This window comes from Heteronotia binoei, chromosome 21, assembly GCF_032191835.1.
Source record: "Heteronotia binoei isolate CCM8104 ecotype False Entrance Well chromosome 21, APGP_CSIRO_Hbin_v1, whole genome shotgun sequence".
NCBI lineage: Eukaryota > Metazoa > Chordata > Lepidosauria > Squamata > Gekkonidae > Heteronotia > Heteronotia binoei.
Window position 1 is genome coordinate 132,103,723 of NC_083243.1, and position 21,481 is coordinate 132,125,203.

The 21,481-nt window shown below is 43.3% G+C and overlaps 1 protein-coding gene across 1 annotated transcript in view; it reads right to left on the reverse strand.

Moving 5' to 3' along the window:
• The window catches only part of DCDC1 (doublecortin domain containing 1), a 777,962-nt gene that overhangs the window by 17,912 nt on the left and 738,569 nt on the right, over window positions 1-21,481 (reverse strand). The window contains exon 35 of the mRNA XM_060262385.1: window positions 1,499-1,608. Within this exon, the coding sequence (XP_060118368.1) occupies window positions 1,499-1,608 (110 nt within the window). The remainder of the gene's footprint in view (window positions 1-1,498; window positions 1,609-21,481) is intronic.

Here is a 21,481-nt window from a genome sequence, read left to right on the forward strand (position 1 = left end):
ACATTTAACAGGACTAACTGTTACTATGTTATCATTTTGATGACATGGGAGTAATTTCAGCTACATGCATGGGAAAGTATAGTATTTGAAATTATTAAAAATATGGACTCGCTAATCAATATATCCATGATATCTGGAATTCCAAAATACCTCTCTTTTAAATGTATCTGCTAGGAATGAGTCACAGGGCCATTCTAATGTAGCAGGGGCAGAATGCTGCACTACATCTCTGACATATGTTAAGATCACATCTACCCTGTTCTTGACTTAACTCACATTTTGAATTTTTTTCCAGAGGTTCGTAAACCATACTATAAGCCAGAGGGAGCACTCCAGATGCTTTTTGCCTACAACTCCCATCAGCCTCAGCCATTGGCCATGCTGGCTGGGGCTGATGGGAGTTGTAGGCAAAAAAAAACATCTGGAGAGCTACCGTTGGCCACCCCTGCTATAAGCATTCCAGCCATACAGAGGGCTTCACTATCTCAATGCCCTTTCAAAATCAGGCATCAGACGCTTAACATGCAGAATACTGGAGAGAACCACTATGGTTGCAGAATTCGAAAGTCTGAATTGGCTCTTACTACTGTTGAAATTATTAAATCTATATATTATCCAGTCTAAATTTTACAGTGAAAAATAGTATAGGCTGAGGTGAGACCCAATCAAGATATTCTACAGCTACTCATCAGTTTGCATACTGAATGTGAGTTTAATCGTGAAGAAGATTATTCAGCTGCAATGAATATTCTTATAGGTAAGAGCAGACACTAGAGGACAAGATGCAGAGATTTGCTAATCATTTTGCAGTTATTCACAAGATACTACTAAATGCAATTTTTATGGGTAGAAAACTGAGTTTAGTACAGGCAACAAGTTTTTTGCCATGGAAGAATGGTTTTATCAAATTTTATCCATTTGTATAGTAAAAAAACCAACGACAGTAAAGGAATTTAGCAGTTCAGCAACATTGAACTATAAATGTTTGTTCTCCCTCACTTCCTTTTCTTTGATTGAAGATAAATACAGTTCCTATCCAATTATTAAAAATATTTAAAACTTCCAGAAATGCAGTTATCAGCTGTGAATCATTCCCAGTGAAATCTGAAACCTCAAACAACATGGGGGATGTTTAATCCTGCTCAGCATAGAGTCCCCTCCCCAGTAATAACAGGGCTAAGAGCCATGTTTTTAATATACTTTCTAAAACAGAAGGTAAGTGGGAGAATTAAAGTGATCTCCAACCTAAATGGGCTTCCTCGCCCTTTTCTGAATTTACTCCTACATTATAAGTAAACTTAAGCTAACTGGGCTCTTGGTTCAACAAAGATGCAGTGATTCTGGAGTGGCCATATTGAAGGTCCATTTATCCTTAGATACTGGACAATATCAATTACCCAACCAATTCAAACATCACATAAATATATCACTTACAATACTTAATTTATGGCTATCTGCACAGGATGCAGTACCACCCTATAAAATTTCAAGATACAACCTGTTCTATAATTTTTTGTGAAGGTGAGACAATAATGTCAGTTGCTTCTGGACCTTGCTGCTTCTGAATTCTGGCATACAGAGCTCTAACATCCACATCATGCTTCATGGCTGAAATAACAGTTTGAATAACAATTAAAATGCTGTTTCAAAGATTTTTTTCAATAAACAAATAAACAAACTAAAGTTGACAGTGTGATAATTGGAAAGTCTTGCCTTAGTATTTTTGCCATGGAAGAAGGGTTTTATTCAATTTTATCCATTTGTATTGTAAAAAAAATAACCCAGTAAACAAGATAGTTTCATAAAACACAGGCAAACTTGCTTAGCTCTGATCCTGCATTAATCTAGTACCTCTGAGTCTTCCTTATGACTAAACCTCTTTTAGAACTAAATGTGGGCGTGACAGACTGATGTCAGTCAGTGGCATCACTGACCTGTGCTGGTGCCAAGGTCTGGACTGAACATAGTGAGAGAAGTGGAGGTCTTTCCATTCTTATACCACTGACACTTACACATCTGGGCCAAATCCACATATACTGATGCAAGTTCATGATGATGTACAAGGGCTGGAATGACATTTAGTGATGTCAGTAGCTTTAAAATGCTGCTGTCTTTTAAGACAATGATTGCTGAATTTTATAAATTGCTGAAATTTATAATTACCTGGTTCAGTGTAGTCTTTGCAAATTCTAAAGGCTGTAGCCAAAAATCTGCAGCAAGCAAGTGTAACTTGGGAGTCAGAATCTGCCAGAAGTATATTCCTTAATTCAGAGTCCGGAAGACCCATAAATTTCACCAGTAAAGGTTGGATAAATTTGGTTCATATTTCTTTATAGAGACTACACACAAGCAGAGTATGTTCGATAGTTTCTACTTTACCTGTGCCACACAGACAAACACGCTCAGCCATAGGCACCTTTTTATAGCGACCCTCTATGAACGCAGAAGGAAAAGTGTTACATAAGGCCATAGAAAAGGCCCTTCTATGGGATGGAATTACCAGATTTGATAGATAGGGGGCTGGGGAAATTACAGCTCTCTTCTGGAGGGGAGTATAAAATCTCGAAACCTTGGCAATATCATTCTGTCTCTCAGTGTCTAGTATTCTCTACTTGACTATAGCCCTTGTTTGGTCTAGGGTCATTATCTGTAAAGACTCAGATGAAAAGCCAAGCCTTCTGGTGAATGGCCCTAAACCAGGTAGAACAATACCTATCCCTGAGAATTAAAGATGTGATGTCTGAGGGACAATGGCTAAACTTAAGCCAAGTGTTGATTGAGGGGAGGCTTACTTTAGCCTTTATTCTTAACATACCAGTTTCCAGCCTTAGCATGGCATTAGAAACGCTCTTTGGGAAACAAAAAATGGCTCTTAAAAATTAGATTGGATTTTCTCAAGGGGGGCAAAATTTGATGGAACTGAGCCCAGCACGGTCCCATACATAAGTTGTGGTACCGTTTTAGCAAGATATAATTTGAGGGCCGCTGGTATAAATTGCCCCCCTTTTGTAAATCTAACAATGGCTTGAGCTGACTTGTGACCAGAATTTGAGGCATATTCAATGTGAGCCTTGTTAGTTCCTGAGGCATGAATCATAACCCCCAGATATTTATAAACTGCCACCTGTTGTAGCCTATGGTCATTTATACTCCATTCCCTTATTTTAGGTTTAGGGCCAAAGACCATTACTTTTGTTTTTTGTAGTTAATTTCCAGGTGGTTAAGGTCACAATAAAGGCCCAATTGCTTTAATGCCCTCCTAAGGCCTACCGGTGTCCTAGATAGTAGGACTGTGTCATCTGCAAAGAGTAGGGCTGTTAGGTGATGATCCACCAGAGAGGGAGGATGGGTGTCAACTAGGCTGAGATGGCTAATCAAGTCATTGATATAAATGGCAAAAAGGGAAGGGGCCAGAACGCAGCCTTGTTTCACTCCTTTTGTTGATGGAATAAGGTTAATTAGAAGCCCTTGTTTATTGCATCTGACTCTGACAACAGTGTTGGTATAAAGTGCATGGATCAGGAATAAAAGTATCCTATCAACTGAGGTGGCACTGAGTTTTCCCCAGAGGTTTGCTCTTGGTATGGAATCAAAGGCAGATTTTTAATCTATGAAGGCTACGTAGAGAGAGATGGTTTTCTTGGTCGCATATTTATCAACCAAATGAGATAGTATCAAGTTGTGACCCAAGGTGGAACATCCTTCCCTAAAGCCAGCTTGTTCATCAACCATTTTTTTTTCCTGAACTAGCCAACTCTGTAGTTTTTCTAAGAGGTAACTTGCATAAATTTTGCCTAAGATACTCAAAAGGCTGATCGGCCTATAATTAGCTGGATCCTCCCTCTGCCCAGCTTTGAAGAAAGCGACAATAACAGCTTCTCTCCAGGCTTCAGGTATGTCCCCTGTTGCATCTATGTAGGTAAACAATGAGGCCAGAAGAGGAGCCCACCAATCTATATTGTCTTTCAGTAACTCTGGGGATATGAGATCCAGACCTGGTGCTTTGCCTAACTTAAGTTTACCAATTAGGGATTCAACCACATCAACTGACACTGGGTGCCAAGCTGGCAAATTCAGTGGAGCTTCTCAGAATTGGGAAACTGATAAATAACGGTCATCATAATAAAGTTTCTGGAAAAATAACTCCCGGTTCTCAGGTGAAACAAATGAGTCAATAGGAGAAAAGTCTTTGTAAGATAGATTTGCGATCAGTTTCCAGAACTGGGTTGAGATCCTATCTTTAGATGACTGTATTATCTTGTTCCAAAGAATCTTCATATCCTCACATTTCTTAGCTTCCACCAGCTTTTTATATGCCTTTTTTAAGAATAGGAGATGATTTTGTGCACACGGAGTGTCTAGGCCCACATAATTCCTATAATCTTGGTAGGAGACAGCTAGCTCTCTTTTTGCTTTCTGGCAGTCTTTGTTGAACCAGGGTTTGGAGTGATTCTTGGATATCTGTCTTTGAGCAGAGGCATCTTGGGCTAGCAGTGGTCTCAAGAGCAGAAGGAGGTGACTGAAGGAGATCAATGGGTTCTGGTCATAAGGACTGTCCATAATTGCGGCTCTTCTTGTACAAGCAGCCTTGTCTTCCAAAATCTCCTTCACTCTTTGGGCTAAGTGGACTGACCACTTAGTGCGACAGCCCACTTGATAAGCTGGTACTAAGTGAGGACCTGGTACAGTGTTACAGGAAGTCTGGGAGGCCGAGGAAGCCAAAGTAGAAGTGGAAGATGGTCACTCATGAGATCAGGTAGAACCTGAAGCTGTGTAATCTTGGGAAGTAATCTGGAGCTGGCCAAGAAGTAGTCAACAGTGCTACATCTAGAACCTGCCAAAAAGGTGATTTCACCAGGGTGGTCACCATCTGTAGAACCATTTAGTATGGAAAAATCGAACTTTCTTGCCATCCTTGCTAAGCAGGCGCCAGCAAAGTTTGCTTTAGGATCCTTTGAGAGGCATTGGTGATGGATGTAATTACAATTTGTCCTGTTGGTACAAATAATGGATCCAAACTTTTCAATTAGAACCTCAACATTTGGACCTACTCTGGCACTGAAGTCCCCACCCAATAGAATCATATTAACTGAGACATCACTCAGATGATCCTTGATAAGGGATTCCAATTCATTCCAGTATATCTGATTGTTTCTGGCGAGGGGGGAGATAAACGTTAGCTAATAAAAGAGTGTCTGTATCAAAATGGAGGAGAACTGCCATTGCATCTGGGTTTGTGTTGTTCAGATGTACACACTATACTTTAAGGGCTGTGGAAATTAGGATGCCAGGGTCCCCTTTTAGCCTTCTAGCCTTCAGTGTATGAATTTGTTCATCTCATAAAGTTTGGTTGTATCAAGCACCTTTCCTCTAGTTAAAACTATTAGTTTAGATACTTTAGATCAGGGGTGTCAAATGGCCAGTCCATGGGCCAGAACCAATCCACACAGGGCTTTAATCAGGCACACAGGGCTTTATTCTCCCCCCTCCTGTCTTCACCCTTTGAAGCTCTGAGGCTGCTGAAGTTCCCAGTTCCTTCTGCATTGCAGGCTGAAGCAGAATGGAATTCTGGTCTTGCAAAGCTTGCAAAGAAAATGCAGAATGGACTTTCCATTAAAATCTATGCGCCCAGATAGACTACTCTGGGAGAAGTGTATTCGGGCACAAAGAACTTAAAGGAAAATCCATTCCATGTTTTCCTTGCAGCTTTATCTGTGCTGTAATGTATTGTAATGGAGTGGAGCTCAGTTTCACTTTTCAGCATTTATATATGGCCAGCTAGAAGCTGGTCCTTGCTGGAGTTGTATGTAACCTTGCAAATAAAGGGTTGATGCTTTGAGCCAGCATGTCTCTGCTGAATGGACTTTAGAATTGATTCCTAGTGAGTACTCTAACCTGGGAACCCACAGCCAAAGAGGGATACTACACTGAAGACTCATTGCCAGTCTAAGTAAACCTGAGGACAGGGGGAGAAGCTTGCAATGCCTAGCCATTTCATGTTTTCCTAAGTCCAGAGCATTTTATATTTTTAATTCATAAATTTTATTTCTGCTGTGATTCTTGTGCTTTTTGCGTGTTTTATTTTTAAAATTGCATTGCCAAATCCCTCTATTCCTCCAGCTTTCCAGTTTAAACAAAACATCACAATAGTTTTAAGCATGTTTGTATTTTAAGTAAAAATAATATCTTGGTGTTTCTCTGTATCCTTTATAAAGTTTATATAGGGTTGCCAAGTCCAATTCAAGAAATATCTGGGGACTTTGGGGGTGGAGCCAGGAGCAAGGTTGTGACAAGCATAACTGAACTCCAAAGGGAGTTCTGGCCATTACATTTAAAGGGTCTGCATGCCTTTTAAATGTCTTCCCTCCATTGGAAATAATGAAGGATAGGAGCACCTCTCTTTAGGGGCTCATAGAATTAGACCCCTTGGTCCAATATTTTCAAAATTTGGGGATTGGAGAGAGGCACTGAGTGCTATGCTGAAAAACTGGTGCCTCTACCTCAAAAAACAACCCCCTCAGAGCCAGAGCCCCAGATACCCACAAACCAATTCTCCATTATACCCTATGAGAATCCATTTCTGTAGGGAATAGTGGAGTGCCCAGCAGACATTTCCCCCACACATTTTCTGATGACCCTGAAGAGGGGGGAGGGCCTCCAAACTGGGGGATCCCCTGCCCCCAACTGGGGATTAGTATACACATCAGTAGTAGTACTTTATTCACGGTCATCCGACCAGCTTAATAAAAAAAAAAATCATAAAAACAGACCCATCACCTCTTACACAAAATTCCTGACTCCTACTATTACACATATTGTTAAAACTCATAACCAAGATTTACACTCTCAATTTCCCTCCTTTCCAACTGAGCAGCATAACAGAAACGGGCAATCTTAGATGAAACATCAGAATGAGCGTCAGGCAGGAGAAAGGCAATTTGCTCATCCTCCTGCCTGCCCGCCAAGGACCCAAGAATCGGAGAGATTAATCTTGCCCTCAAGTCATTGTAATTAGGGCAGTGCAAAACGATGTGGAGAGTTGTTTCAACCTCATTGCAATTGCAGGGGCACAATCTTTCCAGATATGGGTACCCACCATAACGTCCCAAAAGCACCGAAGAGAAAAGTGCGTTGAGTCGTGCTTTTGAGAAAGCTATCCGATATTTTGGGATAGTGATGTTGAAAAGATACCTGGCTGGGGACAGTACTTCGGCTTGCTTCCCTAAGAAAATGTGTGCAGAAAGACTAGCTCTAGCAGATCTCAGTTCAAGCTCCACCAACCTCAGGCGCAAAAGTTCTTTCGCATCCCTCAGTTCCATCATTGCTAGGGACTCAGGGGAGAGATCACAGAGTCTAAAATGATCTAGACACCTTTTCTCCCAAGTTCCCACAAAAGAGTCGAAAAAAATCAGATGGGGAAAGCCACCTGGCTTTGAGAGAACCTTCAAAAAGTAACAAAGGGTGTTTAACCACATAAACGTCTCGATGCTTAGGACGCCAGATTCCAACCTGATGGCAGTGTTTGGCACACAACTGGGAACAAACAGAAGCTTGCACAGGAGTTTAGTTTGTACTTTCTCCAACGGCTTGGTAGTTAAATAAGGGGCAATTTCAGCACCATAGAGCAACTGCACCCTGGTCTTTGCAGTATGCAACCTTAATGCTGCAGGCAAGAATTTGGCCCCTTTGGAGGTATAAAAATGGTAGATGGCATCAGCTGTTCTTTGTGCAGATTGTGCAACATAGTTCTTATGTGCCAAACGCTTACCCTGATAATGAAAAATCACCCCCAGGTATTTAATAATTTTTACTTGCTCAATGGGTTTACCATTTAGAAACCAACAATGAGCCTTGAAACGTTTGGCGAAAACTAAAACCTTGGTTTTATCTAGATTAATTTCCAACTTTTCCTGCAGACTGGTCTGGGTTAGATGACGAAGGGCCCTTCGCATACCAATCTGCGTCCTGGATAGTATAAGCACGTCGTCAGCATACCCCAGAACTGGAATATGCCGATCGGCGAGCTTGGGAGGATGTAAAGCCAAATCGTTAAAGGAGGTTAGAAGTGAATTTATGTACAAATTGAAAAGCAAGGGGGCGAGCACACAACCCTGTCTGACACCCTTGTTCACTAAAATTGGTTGGGTTAAATGGCCTTGAGATGAGCATCTTATCCTGATGCCCGAGTTACTATAAAGGCTAACCATTAGCAACAACAGCCGTCTGTCAATAGACGAAGCTGCAAGCTTGTCCCATAACCTGGATCTGGGTATCAGATCAAAAGCAGCCTTAAAGTCGACAAAGGCTGCGAAGAGTCTGGAGCCCTTTGTGGCCAAATATTTATCAACCAGAAATTGCAGCACCAAAGTCTGATCAAGGTGGGATCTTCCAGGGCAGAAGGCAGCCTGAACATCAGCAATAATGCCTTGAGAATCCATCCAGGCCGTAAGTTTGTCCCTCAGATGTAAGGCATACAGTTTGCTAATAGCACTTAGCAAACTAATTGGCCTATAGTTCGAGGGGAGATCATGACCCCCTCTTTTGTAAATGGGCACAATAATTGCCCAGCCCCAATCGGCTGGCATGTTTGCTGTCTCATCTATATATGAGAAAAGGGAATCCACCAATCCCGATGCTCTTTGAGTAGGTCAGACCTAATGTAATCCCCCCCCCAGGGGCTTTCCCGCTTTTCACCCTCCCTAAAAGGGAGTTCACTTCCTCGCAGGTGACAGGATCCCAAGACGGAATATCCTCTGTTAGCAACTTCGCTCGTAGGGTGGGGCAAGAGGGCTCTTCAGAGGCATATATCCTCTGAAAGTGTTCCACCCACTCTGCAGCAGTAATATGATTTGAAGCTCCTGAGGGGAAAACTCTCAATAGTGGGTTAATTGTATGCCAAAAAAGCAATGAATTGTTTGATTTTGCTGCATTAATCAGGGCCTCCCAGTTTCTCTTAATAAAAGTTTCTTTCTTATGTTGGGTAAGTTCCTTGAATTGTTTTTTTAGGACTTTTAACTGCATATAGTGAGTCGTCAATTGAGATTCCCTTGCCAGAATCAGGCCAGCTGTAACCTGCCTCTTTAAGGACCTGCATTCTGAATCGTACCACTCGTAAGATCGTCTTTTCAGAACTGTGTTATTATGCGTATAATAGGAGAGGGTAGGTTTTAGGGCAGCAGTTATATCATTATAATGCGAAACAATGTCACCCTCCTTCTCCATTATCATTTTCCTGAGGCCCATCACCTGTTCACACCCCAAGAGACTCCTGATCTTAGTACTGACTGGACCATTTTACACAGCCAGTCACAGGGCTTAAGTGGTCAGAAGGGTGATGGATCTCTCTAGACTTAAACGGCAAGGCAATTGAGACTTTGAGTGACAGCGGGAGGTGGTCACTCTCAGATCTACTAATAACCCTAAAATCCAGCACTTCTGTAAGCATAGCTCTGGAGGTAGCAACATAGTCTAGTAAAGAGGGCTTGATTCCCTTCCAGTAGGAGCAGACAGCAGGGTGATCCTCCGGCCAGGAGCCATTTAAAATTAACAAATCATACTTAATACAACATTTAGCCAATAAGAAGCCCTGCTGATTACACCTGTGATCGTTGGAAAGCCGCTTACACAGGGGGGGAGGATCAGAGAAAGGGGGGGGGGGGAACGAACCAAATTTGCTAAACAACTCTGAATCACTTGGACCCATTTTGGCATTAAAATCGCCCAAAATGACCATGTGTCCAACAGGATAAGCCTCTTGGATGTCCTCCAGATATTGCTCAAAGTCATTCCACAGTTGCCTAGAGGCAGCCAGCCCAACTGGTGATGGAAAATATACGTTCACAATAATTAACGGAGTAGGCTTAAGATTTAATTTAACTGCCAGAGTGTACCGGTCCAGAGCAGGGAGCAGTTCCACCATGACGGACAGATTTGTGGAAATCAGGGAGAGAAGACCCCCTTTGAGTCTGCCCCTTCCTGAACCAGGAACTGCAGAGGTAAAAAAGACTCTGAAGCCATCTACTTGGGGAGGAGAGGAAAGCCAAACTTCCTGTAGGCAAATCACATCAAATTGCTTCAAAATAGTATAAACAGGAAACCACAGCGTTTAGATAACCGTCAACAACAAAAAACGCTGCACATAAGCATTACACACATTTATGCCATATCAATGAATAAATTTATAACTTTCAAATATATGCAATTCAGACTATTTCAATTTCCAATACTTTTAAAGTCCATAGTCTATAAACACGATGTCCAGTCCAGATGCTTGAAATTCTACAAAGAAAAAAGTAGGTACCAACACCTGTTGTATTCGTATATTCCAGACACAGGTAGTACCGTGAAGCACTTTATATTCTTCAGGCAATGATCTTGTTCAACCGGTGTGGCAACACGAGACTGGCTAATATCATGTTTCATTTACCACTTCCACTGGCCGCATTAATACACTAGGAACTAATATTATCACAAAATTAACATATATAATAAATAAAACAGATCGTAACGTAACCTGCGTAAATGCGGTTATCATAATATAACTTTCCAACTTAACATATATAACATATATAACATTGAATCAATCTTACGCCATGCTAAAGCAACAGCTCTCATACATGTTATTCTTCAACTTCAATATGCACGTTTGCGGTTCTCTGAATATAGAGAGCTGGATCTGACATAAATGGAACTTTGTGGGGCCAGCTCATGTGTATCATAAAATTGTAATGTCAGGTAGTGGAGATATAAATGTAGGGTAGCCAATCCCCAGGTGAGGGCAGGGGATCCCCCAGTTTGGAGGCCCTCCCTCTGCTTCAGGATCATCAGAAAGTGGGGGGAGGGGATAATGAAATGTCTGCTGGGCACTCCATTATTCCCTACAGAGACCAATTCCCATAGGGTATAATGGAGTATTGATCCACGGGTATCTGGAGTTCTGGGGGCTGTTTTTTGAGGTAGAGGCACCACATTTTCACTATAGCATCCAGTGCCTCTCCCCAAAATAGGTTTCAAAAGGATTGGACCAGGGAGTCCACTTCTATGAGCTCCAAAAGAAGGTGCCCCTATCCTTCATTATTTCCAGTGGAGGGAAAGCATTTAAAAGGTGTGCAGTCCCTTTGTGATGGCCAGAACTGTAAGCCAAAATGCCCTTAAAACAAGGATGGGGAATTGTCAGGTGGGCACCTGGCTTAATCAGGATCTTTTATCTATGTATACAGGATCCATGTCCAGAAATTAATGCTTAAATTTATCAAGGACTCTAATTAAGTAAAACAATTAAATTTATTCCAGAAAAATATAGGCTTACATACAAGACAAATAATTCACAATCCACACAAACATTCCTAAGAAAAATAGATAGAGACAACACATGGATAGACAAACAGGGTGATAATTACCAATCGTAGTCTTCAAGGAAGGCTCCAATGGCAACCTAAGAGGACGGGGAAAATAGGACCCTCAACTGATCAGGAATCGGGGGTGGGTCTAGACAGCGGAACTGGAGTACTGCTAGATACACACATGAGTGGAGTTGGGTCAGAGGTTAAATAGACTACCTTAGACCCTCAGGGAATGGGAGGTGCAGGGGTGGAAAAAAGGGAGGCTCTGCAGTGACCATAAGGGCTGGACTTCTGCAGTAGCCAATAGCAAGTTAATTGGTGGCCCCTAATTGGGTACCCATAACTGACCAATGAACAAGCTTGGGCTCTGGTTACCTGATTGGACTTCCGGGTAACAATGGGCCAGGGTGGGGAAGCTCCAGGATGACCGTTGGGGAAGAGAATGGGGGAAATCACTGGGTGGAGGGGTACTTAAGACTATTAAGACAATTCGCGCCCGGCACAATTGTTTAAAATAATTGGATACTTAACCACACTGCCCCAAGGCAGACCAAACATTAGAGAATTGGAAATAGGCTGTGAGGCTTTTGCGAATTTTTTTGCAGACAAAATCACGTCGCTCCGCCAGGACCTGCCCATCACCTTGGATACAGTATACGAGCCCGAGGCCCCGTGCCTGTCTTCCGATTTAACCCTGGATCACTTCGACCCGCTCAGCCTGGAGGAAGTTGACGGAATCCTCTCCTCTGCGCGCCCTACAACTTGTGATTTGGACCCATGCCCCTCCTGGCTAATTAAATCCTGCCTGAGGGAGCTTGAATGTCTTCTACGGGACATCATAAATAGATCCCTCTTGGAGGGGCGTTTTCCATCATCTCTAAAAGAGGCTTTGGTCCGTCCCCTCTTGAAAAAAAGTACAGCAGACCCGGCCGAATTGGCAAACTACCGGCCGGTCTCTAATTTACCGTTTTTAGGTAAAATCATAGAGAGGGCAGTGGCATCACAGTTGCAGAGCTTTCTGGATGACGCTGGGCTTTCTGGATCACCTTTAAAGCCCTATATGGTCGAGGACCTGTCTACCTTAGGGACCGTCTCTCCCCATATGAACCCCAGAGAGCACTGAGGTCAGCCGGGAAAAACCTGTTGACTATTCCCAGACCGAGAGAGGTGAAGTTGCAATGTACCCGCAATTGGGCCTTCTCCTCTATAGCTCCGAGCCTATGGAACCAACTTCCAGAGGAAATGCGGGCCCTGCGGGACCTTGAACAGTTCCGCAGGGCCTGCAAGACCTTCCTCTTCCGACTGGCTTTCGCTGATGAAAATGGAAATTGATAAGGAAACCGCCATCATAAAAGCAAACATAAAGTAAACATAGCATTAGCACTTTTATTAATTTAATTTTAAAACTTAAGCAGATTTTTAATTAAATGTTCATGTTGTTTAACTGTAATTTTATCTATCTGTATAGCTAAACTTGAATTGTGTTGTTAGCTGCCCTGAGCCTGCCCCGGCGGGGAAAGCGGGATATAAATAAAATTTTGTTGTTGTTGTTGTATTAAACTTATCTAAAAAGATGACAATAGATGGCCAAATTACTACCTAGGTAACACCCGGTCTATACAAAGAACTTGGCTCTGGTTGAAGATGGTCTTCCTCTTCTTTAGTGTTCTTCTTGGCACTAGTCTTTGTCCTTAGTTCCGTTGGACAAAGGCTTAGGCGGTCCGGCAGGGTCCACGCCTAGATAAGCTTGATGGCCTCATGGATGAGTGACATCTGTTGAGTATGTGAGCCTCCTGCTTTGCTGAAATGGAGTCTTGACACTGCTGGAAGATAGCTGGTGTTAGCCTCCCAAAGTGGATTTTATGGTCAAGGCTGAAAACTGCATGGCCTGGATAGCTCCTAGCAGCGCGCCTTCTGAATATTAGGGGTATTTTCTTACAGAACACCCTTCGGAGTTCAATTATGCTTGTCACATCCTTCCTGCTGGCTTCACCTCCAATGTCTCCTGGTTCCACCCCCAAAATCCCCAGATATTTCTTCACAGTGGTTCTAAAAACCCAGCCAGTTTTGTGTTTATGCAATATTCACACATAGTAGCAGGAGTTAAAAGTATAACGTTTGGAAATGTATAACTACTTTAATCTCATGAAATTTATACCACCAGGGAGAAATTATTTGGAAGTCTTGAGATGGAAAAGGAATATATCAAGGCTTTCTCTGTATTCAGGAAGTTGGAAAATCCTAGACTGTGTAACAGAAACATACATACAGAGATTTACTATTTCATTTCGGCACAAGACTAGATATCTAAGGGCTGATTCAAATACTGCACCAGCCACTTGCAGTCTACCACTCCCCCCCAACCCCCCCCCATATAACTTAAAGTGGTGGTCTTGAAAAAGTCCAGAAAAGGGCAACTAGAATGATTAAACGTTTGGAACACTTTCCCTATGAAGAAAGGTTAAAACGCTTGGGGCTCTTTAGCTTGGAGAAATGTCGACTGCGGGGTGACATGATAGAGGTTTACAAGATTATGCATGGGATGGAGAAAGTAGAGAAAGAAGTACTTTTCTCTCTTTCTCACAATACAAGAACTCGTGGGCATTCAATGAAATTGCTGAGCAGTCGGGTTAAAATGGATAAAAGGAAATATTTCTTCACCCAAAGGGTGATTAACATGTGGAATTCACTGCCACAGGAGGTGGCGGCGGCAACATACATAGACAGCTTCAAGAGGGGATTGGATAAAAATATGGAGCAGAGATCCATCAGTGGCTATTAGCCACAGTATATTATTGGAACTGTCTGGGGCAGTGATGCTCTGTATTCTTGGTGCTTGGGGGGGAGGGGGCAAAGTGGAAGGGCTTCTAGATCCACTTATGAACCTCCTGATGGCACTTGGGGGTTTTATTTGGCCACTGTGTGACACAGAGTGTTGGACTGGATGAGCCATTGGCCTGATCCAACAGGGCTTCTCTTATGTTCTTATGACATGTAGAATGGCTTGCTAGCATGTAGACATCTACCATATGTATCAGTTATTACACATATATTGGCCGATATTCTTTCACATGACTAGGATGATGTGATTAATTCTGAATTCCAGTCTCAATGGAATGCTGACACCTTTAACAAATATGTATTTTGAAAAACACACATTGTAGGAGCAGGAAAAGCAGGTGTGGAATTCTAGAAGAACTACTTTGCATATTAGGCCACATATAACCCTGATTTAGTCAATCCTTCAAGAGCTTACAAAAAAGAGCCTTGTAAGCTCTTGGAAGACTGGCTACATCAGGTGGCATGGCCCAATATACAAATGAGCTCCTGCTAGAATTCCACCCCAAGGAAAAGTATTAATCAAAGAGCATTTTTATGCTGTTATAAATTTTTGGACAGGAAACCAAACCTTTGTAGTGCTGTTTTTGGAGCTTATTTATTTACTTACTTACTTCATTTATAGACTGTCTTTCTCACTTACATTAAAAACAGATTACAAACTACAGCTAAATCATTGATGGGAAAACAGAATAAATATTCTGTATCACCTTAATGATCAGGCTGATGATCTATGAATAATAAAGGGGGGGGGTCTCCTTTATTTTGCACTCACTTTTATATTTGGAATTTTTTTAAAAAAAAACTTGAAAAGTGTTTATTGTGTCTCTAGGACATTACTGATTTAATAAAAGCATCTCTGCTGGAACAAATCATGGACAACTGAAAAGGGTGGAATATTGCAGCAAAATGGCTTTTCAAGACCTTCTCAGATGTCTTTATCAGATTGATTTTACTTGGTTGTGAAAGGAAATGGATAATATAACCTTTCAAATTTGAGCACTGATTAGCTATCCAGTAGTCTCAGCATGGTATACAACTAAAGAAATTATCTCTAAAAGATGTGGGAAAGGTAGAATATGATATATAACACTTATAAATGAAACAAAACCCTGTGGATTGGCCTATGCTGCCCAGTATAATTACTAAAATTATATATAGCCTTTAACTTCTTCCCTTGACTTCAACACAGCATGAACATGTACATCACTATAAATCTTTTACAATTAATCTTGAGCATTTTGCAGACTTTGGTAGTGAAAGAATAGAATATCACTAAAAACACAGGCCTTAATCAGATTGTTTTAAAATATCATTCTCTCCGGAAAACCATGGTTGAGTACCTATTGTAAGAAAAGTGCTAGAGGTTCACCCAGGATCTTTAGCAGGACTTTCTGCATATTTTTAGTATCAGTAATTTACAGAAAAACATTAATCGGTAAAATTTAAAATAGAAGAAAAAGTCCAAAACAACCTGATGAAGACTGAGCATGTTCACTGATCTAAAAGAGTCAAGAGCAGCTGAGAGTCAGTTAAAGGGAGAATAAAAACAGGAAGGTAAAGGAAATTGGCCTGCTTGAATCCCTAAGAGCTTATAGCATCCTGAAAGAGAAATTTTAGGTTGATAGGAAAAATTTCAGATAGGGATGCCAGCCTCCAGGAATTACAGCTCATCTCCAAACTACAGGAGAAAATTGATGTTTTGGAGGGTGGATTCTATGACATAGCTCCCCAATGAGGTGTCTGTCTTTCTAGTGTTGCCAGGTCTGACTCAGGAAATATCTGGGGACTTTGGGGGTGTAGCCAGGAGACTTTCACATTTGCTATATAAATAAATAAAAATACAGCAGTGCAGTTCTCCAGAATACAGTCTTCATTTCCTCAGCCTCTTTTTTTGCTTACCCTGGCAGCTTCATTTCCACTAAATGAAAGTAAGAATTGTCATACCCCCACAAATCCCCTTGTCGCCCCTGAGGGATGGTAGCTCAGTGGTAGAGCATCTGCTTGGTAAGCAGAAGGTCCCAGGTTCAATCCCTGGCATCTCCAACTAAAAAAGGTCCAGGTAAATAGGTGTGAAAAACCTCAGCTTGAGACCCTGGAGAGCCGCTGCCAGTCTGAGTAGACAATGCTGACTTTGATGGACAGAGGGCAGCTTCATATGTTCATATGTACTTATGCTCATATGTCAGGCTTTGGAAGCATTTCCAAGCATGGCTTTTTAAAGGGACATGCACACGCACACACACTCACAAAGCAGACAAACTAAACGGAGTTTGCAAGCCCACACTTTTGTGATCTCATGGGAGCCCTCAAATTAATAGTAATAATAATAAATTGAAATGGGCCCTGATTTTTAAAATTTATTTAGAAATGTTTACCTCAACTTCCTGTAGGTTTGCAAACCTCCAGGTAGTGGCTGAAGATCTCTTTGGATTGGCAACAGAAATCACTTCACCTGGAGAAAATGGCCACTCTGGAAGGTGAACTCTATGGCATTATGTCCCACTGAAATCCACCCCCCACCCCCCGCAAACCCTGCCTTCCTAGGCTCCACTCTCAAAATCTCTAAGGGGTCCAATTCTAGGGGCACCCAAAGAGGGTGCCCCTACCCCTCCATTATGCCCTATGGGCCGCTGAAATCAATGGCAAAATAGGGTATAATGAAGTGCAGCTGGGGGGCAGGGGGTTTGAAGCAGAAACTCCAAATTTGCTGGGCTGCTGCAGGAGCCTCTCCCCCAATGACCCCCCCAGGTTTCAAAAAGATTGGACCAGGGGATACAATTCTAGTGGCACCCAAATAGAGCCCTTTCCCCCTATGATGGGAAATAAATGATCAGTCACTTTCCTCACTGTAATTACAGTGGGAAAAGTGCCTCTGGAGTGGAGGTTTGAGTGAGAGGCACCACATTTGCAGGGCTGCTTCTGGTACCTCTCTCTCACAGAACTCCCAGCTTCCAAAAGGATTGGACCAGGGGGTTCAACTCTAGAGGCAACATCTATGATGGAAAAACCTACCCCAGGCAGCAGTCAGATTCTCCTGCAGAATCACTGAAGTCAAGTCAACTGTGCTGAGGGTGCTAGCTTGCAAGGAACATAGTTGCCCAGCAGAATAAGTGCTACTGTGACAATGGTAGTGCAATGCACAGGACCTCAAATTAGAGAATCCCTCAGATTTAAAAATTGGAATGGGGGCTTTCTGTAGGGACTGCAGCGCAGAACCAGTGCATTGAACACACAAGTGCCAAGCAGCAGAGATGGGGCATGAACTTTCCACATGCAAAGGAGTTGCATACTGAACCATAGCCCAACCTGTGGGAAATCCTATAACACTACACTGTAAGAACGAAAATTTTGGAAACTAGGACAGGACACTTGGGTTTTAAAAGAAGCTTCTAGGAAGTCAAGGGGAACCTTAACTGCTGCTCAAGGGGAACCTTAACATACGTGGCAATAAGTTGCAGGGATATATCTCTAGTCTTCTTTTAAAAGCAAGTAACTTGGAAACCTGTCACTGCACTGTACTTATTCTAGTTCTTGGTTCTGGCTTGGCACATGCCTAAAGAAAGAAGCATTCCTATCTATGGTAACAAAGCTGAGAGACCAGTCACTGCAAAATACTCAAGGCCCAAGAACCCCCAGGACTTCATAGAGATATTGGCTTCTTATTTCAGTAGACATAATAACTTGCTGAGCTCTTAATTTCCCCCAGAAATTAGACTCTGTTGGTTTGAAAAGAGCAACTTGTCTTATAAAGTGTCCCTGTTTAGGGTGAGTGCCTGCTTGGGGGTGGGTTAGGGTTTTCTTTTGAGCGGGGGCGGGGGTTGGTCAAGTCTTTAAAAGTTAAAATTTTGTGCAGGATTTAAAAGCCTGTTGTAGAAATATTTCAGTACTTTCATTCAGGATATTACTGTATTATTGCTGTTATTATTTTATTGCTGGATTGGGGGGGCAGGGTGTTTTGTGCACTCTTGTTAATTGTTTGGTTACATTTCTGACCACAAGTTGTGTTAGTGGTTGTTTACAGATTTAATTGTTACTGTTTTGTGGACATTGACAGATTTTTTAAAGAGTTTACTGGTGCTTCCTTTGTTGCTTGGGGGTAGATGGGCAGCTGCTGTTGTGGGGCTGTGTCTTGTGGTTTGGTTCTCCTGGATACTGTTGTTGGGTTTTTTGCATGTTTTTTGCTGCACTGTGTGATTTCTTGCGAATTTAGGATTGGTTTTTTAAAGTTCCTTTTCCCCTCATTCTGGTTGCTGGGGAGGGAACTGGTGGTGGATGTTGGTGGGTTGCTGTGTTTCTCTGTGTTGTTTTGTCTTATAGAGACTTGTGTTTCTGCCCTTTCTTCCTGGGTGGGCCTTGCAGCTGGTGTTACTGATACAGTCTTGTGTTACTCTTTGTGACTTGCGGCTTGCTTCCTCTGGTTGCCTGACGACTCTTTCTATCTTTGTTGCAGTTTGAAATCAGGTTTGAGTTCATTGATTTTGGCCTTAATCGGAGGGAGGCATTGTTGTTTGGTTGGTTGATGATCAGGAAGTGGGTGTCACCGAGTATATAATAATAACAATACTAAATTTTATTTATACCCCGCCCTCCCTGTCAAGGCGGGCTCAGGGCGGCTTACAGGACATGGCAAGAGCCATTTTAAAACAATAAAACAAGATTATACAGTTCAATACAGTTAACAATTAAGTATTTAAATAAACTAAAAACAGTCTAAAAATATAATCTAATAGTGCTACTATCTCAGTTATATTAATGATGGCGTGATGTTTATTCCAAGCTCCATCTTAGAAGGCTAGCCAGAAGAGGGCGGTTTTGCAGGCCCTACAGAATTGGCCAAGATCTCGCAGGGCCCGCACCTCTTCCGGCAGCTGGTTCCACCATTGGGGTGCTTTTATAGAGAAGGCCTGTTCTCTAGTTGTTTTTAGTTTTGCCTCTTTTGGCCCAGGTACTTCCAGAAGGTTTTGTGAACTGGATCGTAGTGCTCTCTGGGGAACATATGGAGAGAGGCGGTCCCTAAGGTAGGCAGGTCCTCGGCCATATAGGGCTTTAAAGGTAATAACCAGAACCTTGTAACGAACTCGGTAAACAATTGGCAGCCAATGCAGCTCCTGCAGCCTAGGCTGCACATGTTCCCACTGAGGTAGGCCCAATAGCAGTCTGGCTGCTGCATTCTGCACTAGCTGCAGTTTCCGAGTTCGGCACAGGGGCAGCCCCATGTAGAGGGCATTACAGTAATCTAGCCTCGAGGTGACCATTGCATGAATCACTGTTGCCAGGTCATTGCGTTCCAGGAAGGGAGCCAACTGCCTCGCCCGCCTAAGATGAAAGAAGGCGGATTTGGCAGTGGCTGCTATCTGGGCCTCCATTGTTAAGAAAGACTCCAGTAGCATTCCCAAGCTCCTGACCCTGCACACTGGTACCAGTGACGCACGGTCAAAAGCTGGAAGGGAGATTCCTCCCTCCGGACCACCGTGCCCTAGGCAAAGGACCTCTGTCTTCGCTGGATTCAATTTCAGCCCACTCGACCTAATCCAATCTGCCACTGCTTGCAACGCCTGGTCCAAGTTTATAGGGACATCAGTAGATAGAGCTGGGTGTCATCTGCATACTGGTGACAACCCAGCCCGTATCTCCAGGCAATCTGGGCAAGGGGGCGCATGTAGATGTTAAATAACATCGGGGAGAGAACTGCCCCCTGAGGCACCCCACAGTTAAGTAGGTGTCTCCAGGACAGCTCTCCCCCAATTGCCACCCTTTGTCCCAGACCCTCCAGGAAAGAGGAAAGCCACTGCAAGGCTAGCCCCTGAATCCCTGCGTCGGTGAAGCGGCGGGTCAGCAGCCGGTGGTCAACCATATCGAACACAGCCGAAAGGTCTAACAACAGGAATACCGCCGCACCGCCTTGGTCCGGATGTCACCGGAGATCATCCAAGAGGGCAACCAACACTGTCTCTGTCCCATGGCCCGGGCGGAAGCCGGACTGGAATGTATCTAAAGTGGAAGCGTCATCCAGGAAACTCTGTAGCTGCAATGCCACAGCCCTCTCTATGACTTTGCCCAGAAAGGGCAAGTTTGAGACCGGCCGGTAATGAGCCAATTCGGCCGGGTCTGATGTAGCTTTTTTCAGGAGGGGGCGGATCACTGCCTCTTTCAGAGGGGTTGGAAAAGAACCCTCCGAAAGAGATCTATTAATGATGTCCCGTATAGGACATCTCAGCTCCTCCTGGCAAGCTTTAATTAAGTATAGTATAACTAAGAATGGAGCAAGGGAAAAATACAGCAGCATACAACTACAAACCTGAACACCTAAATGTGAGAGAATGACATTTAGAAGTGTGCCAGTGGCACCTCAAAACAAGCGAAGGACAATGCTAGGTGGTATAAGCAATACCAGAGCTCCATGATATCAAATGAAAAGGGTGTCCCCTCATATTTCATACGGGGGGGATTTGTTGCCAGGAAGCATAATTAGAATCTAGATTCCAAAATGACTGAGTGGTGACTGCAGCTAGAAGTGGATAAACATATTAAACTAGAACAAAAAAGCTGCAATTTTGGGTTCAGAACAGGTATTGATGGAGTTAATAACATGCCTGAGAACTAAGTTTGACTGCAGTGGCACTTTTAACACCAACATAATTTGGGGATCTTCTCCTGTCCAATGTGCCCATCATCCAATGCATTAGTGGTTGGCAGCCTCTTACTCAGAGGGGCAGTGCATACAGGGGGCTCCTTAGCCACAGGGGAGGTCTCCTTATCATAAGTCCATGTGGAAACATTGTTTTCAGCAGTCTGGTTCTAACATCTTCCAACGTTTCTCAACGGCAGGGTTGCAACTCAGCAGCGGGCCACACAGGCCTCTGTGCCCGGTTGGGGGACTTCCAGTGGCCTGATGTCCCAGCGCCTCCCCCTGTGGTATCGCACCCCGTGCCTCCCTTCCACGATGTCACCCCCCACACCTTCTCCTCCCTCTTTTCCCCACCCCAGGTCAGTTTCAGGCTTGTTAAGGGGCCCCTCCCCCCAGCTGATCACTTGATTGATAGGGAAAATGGCACTGAGCTCTCACTCAGCATGCGGGCAGGCTGGCGGCAGGTAGAACGAATGGCGTCTGAAAAGGGCGCTGCTGTTGCTTCCCTCCCCTGCACTTCCTGGATGCAGGGGAGGGAGCAGCAGTGCCCTTTTCAGACACCGTTCATTCAACCTGCCACCAGCCTGCCCCTGTGCTGAGTGAGATCTCAGCACCGTTATCCCCGCCGATCAAGTGATCGGCCGGGGGGGGGGAGGGGCGCTTTAACCAG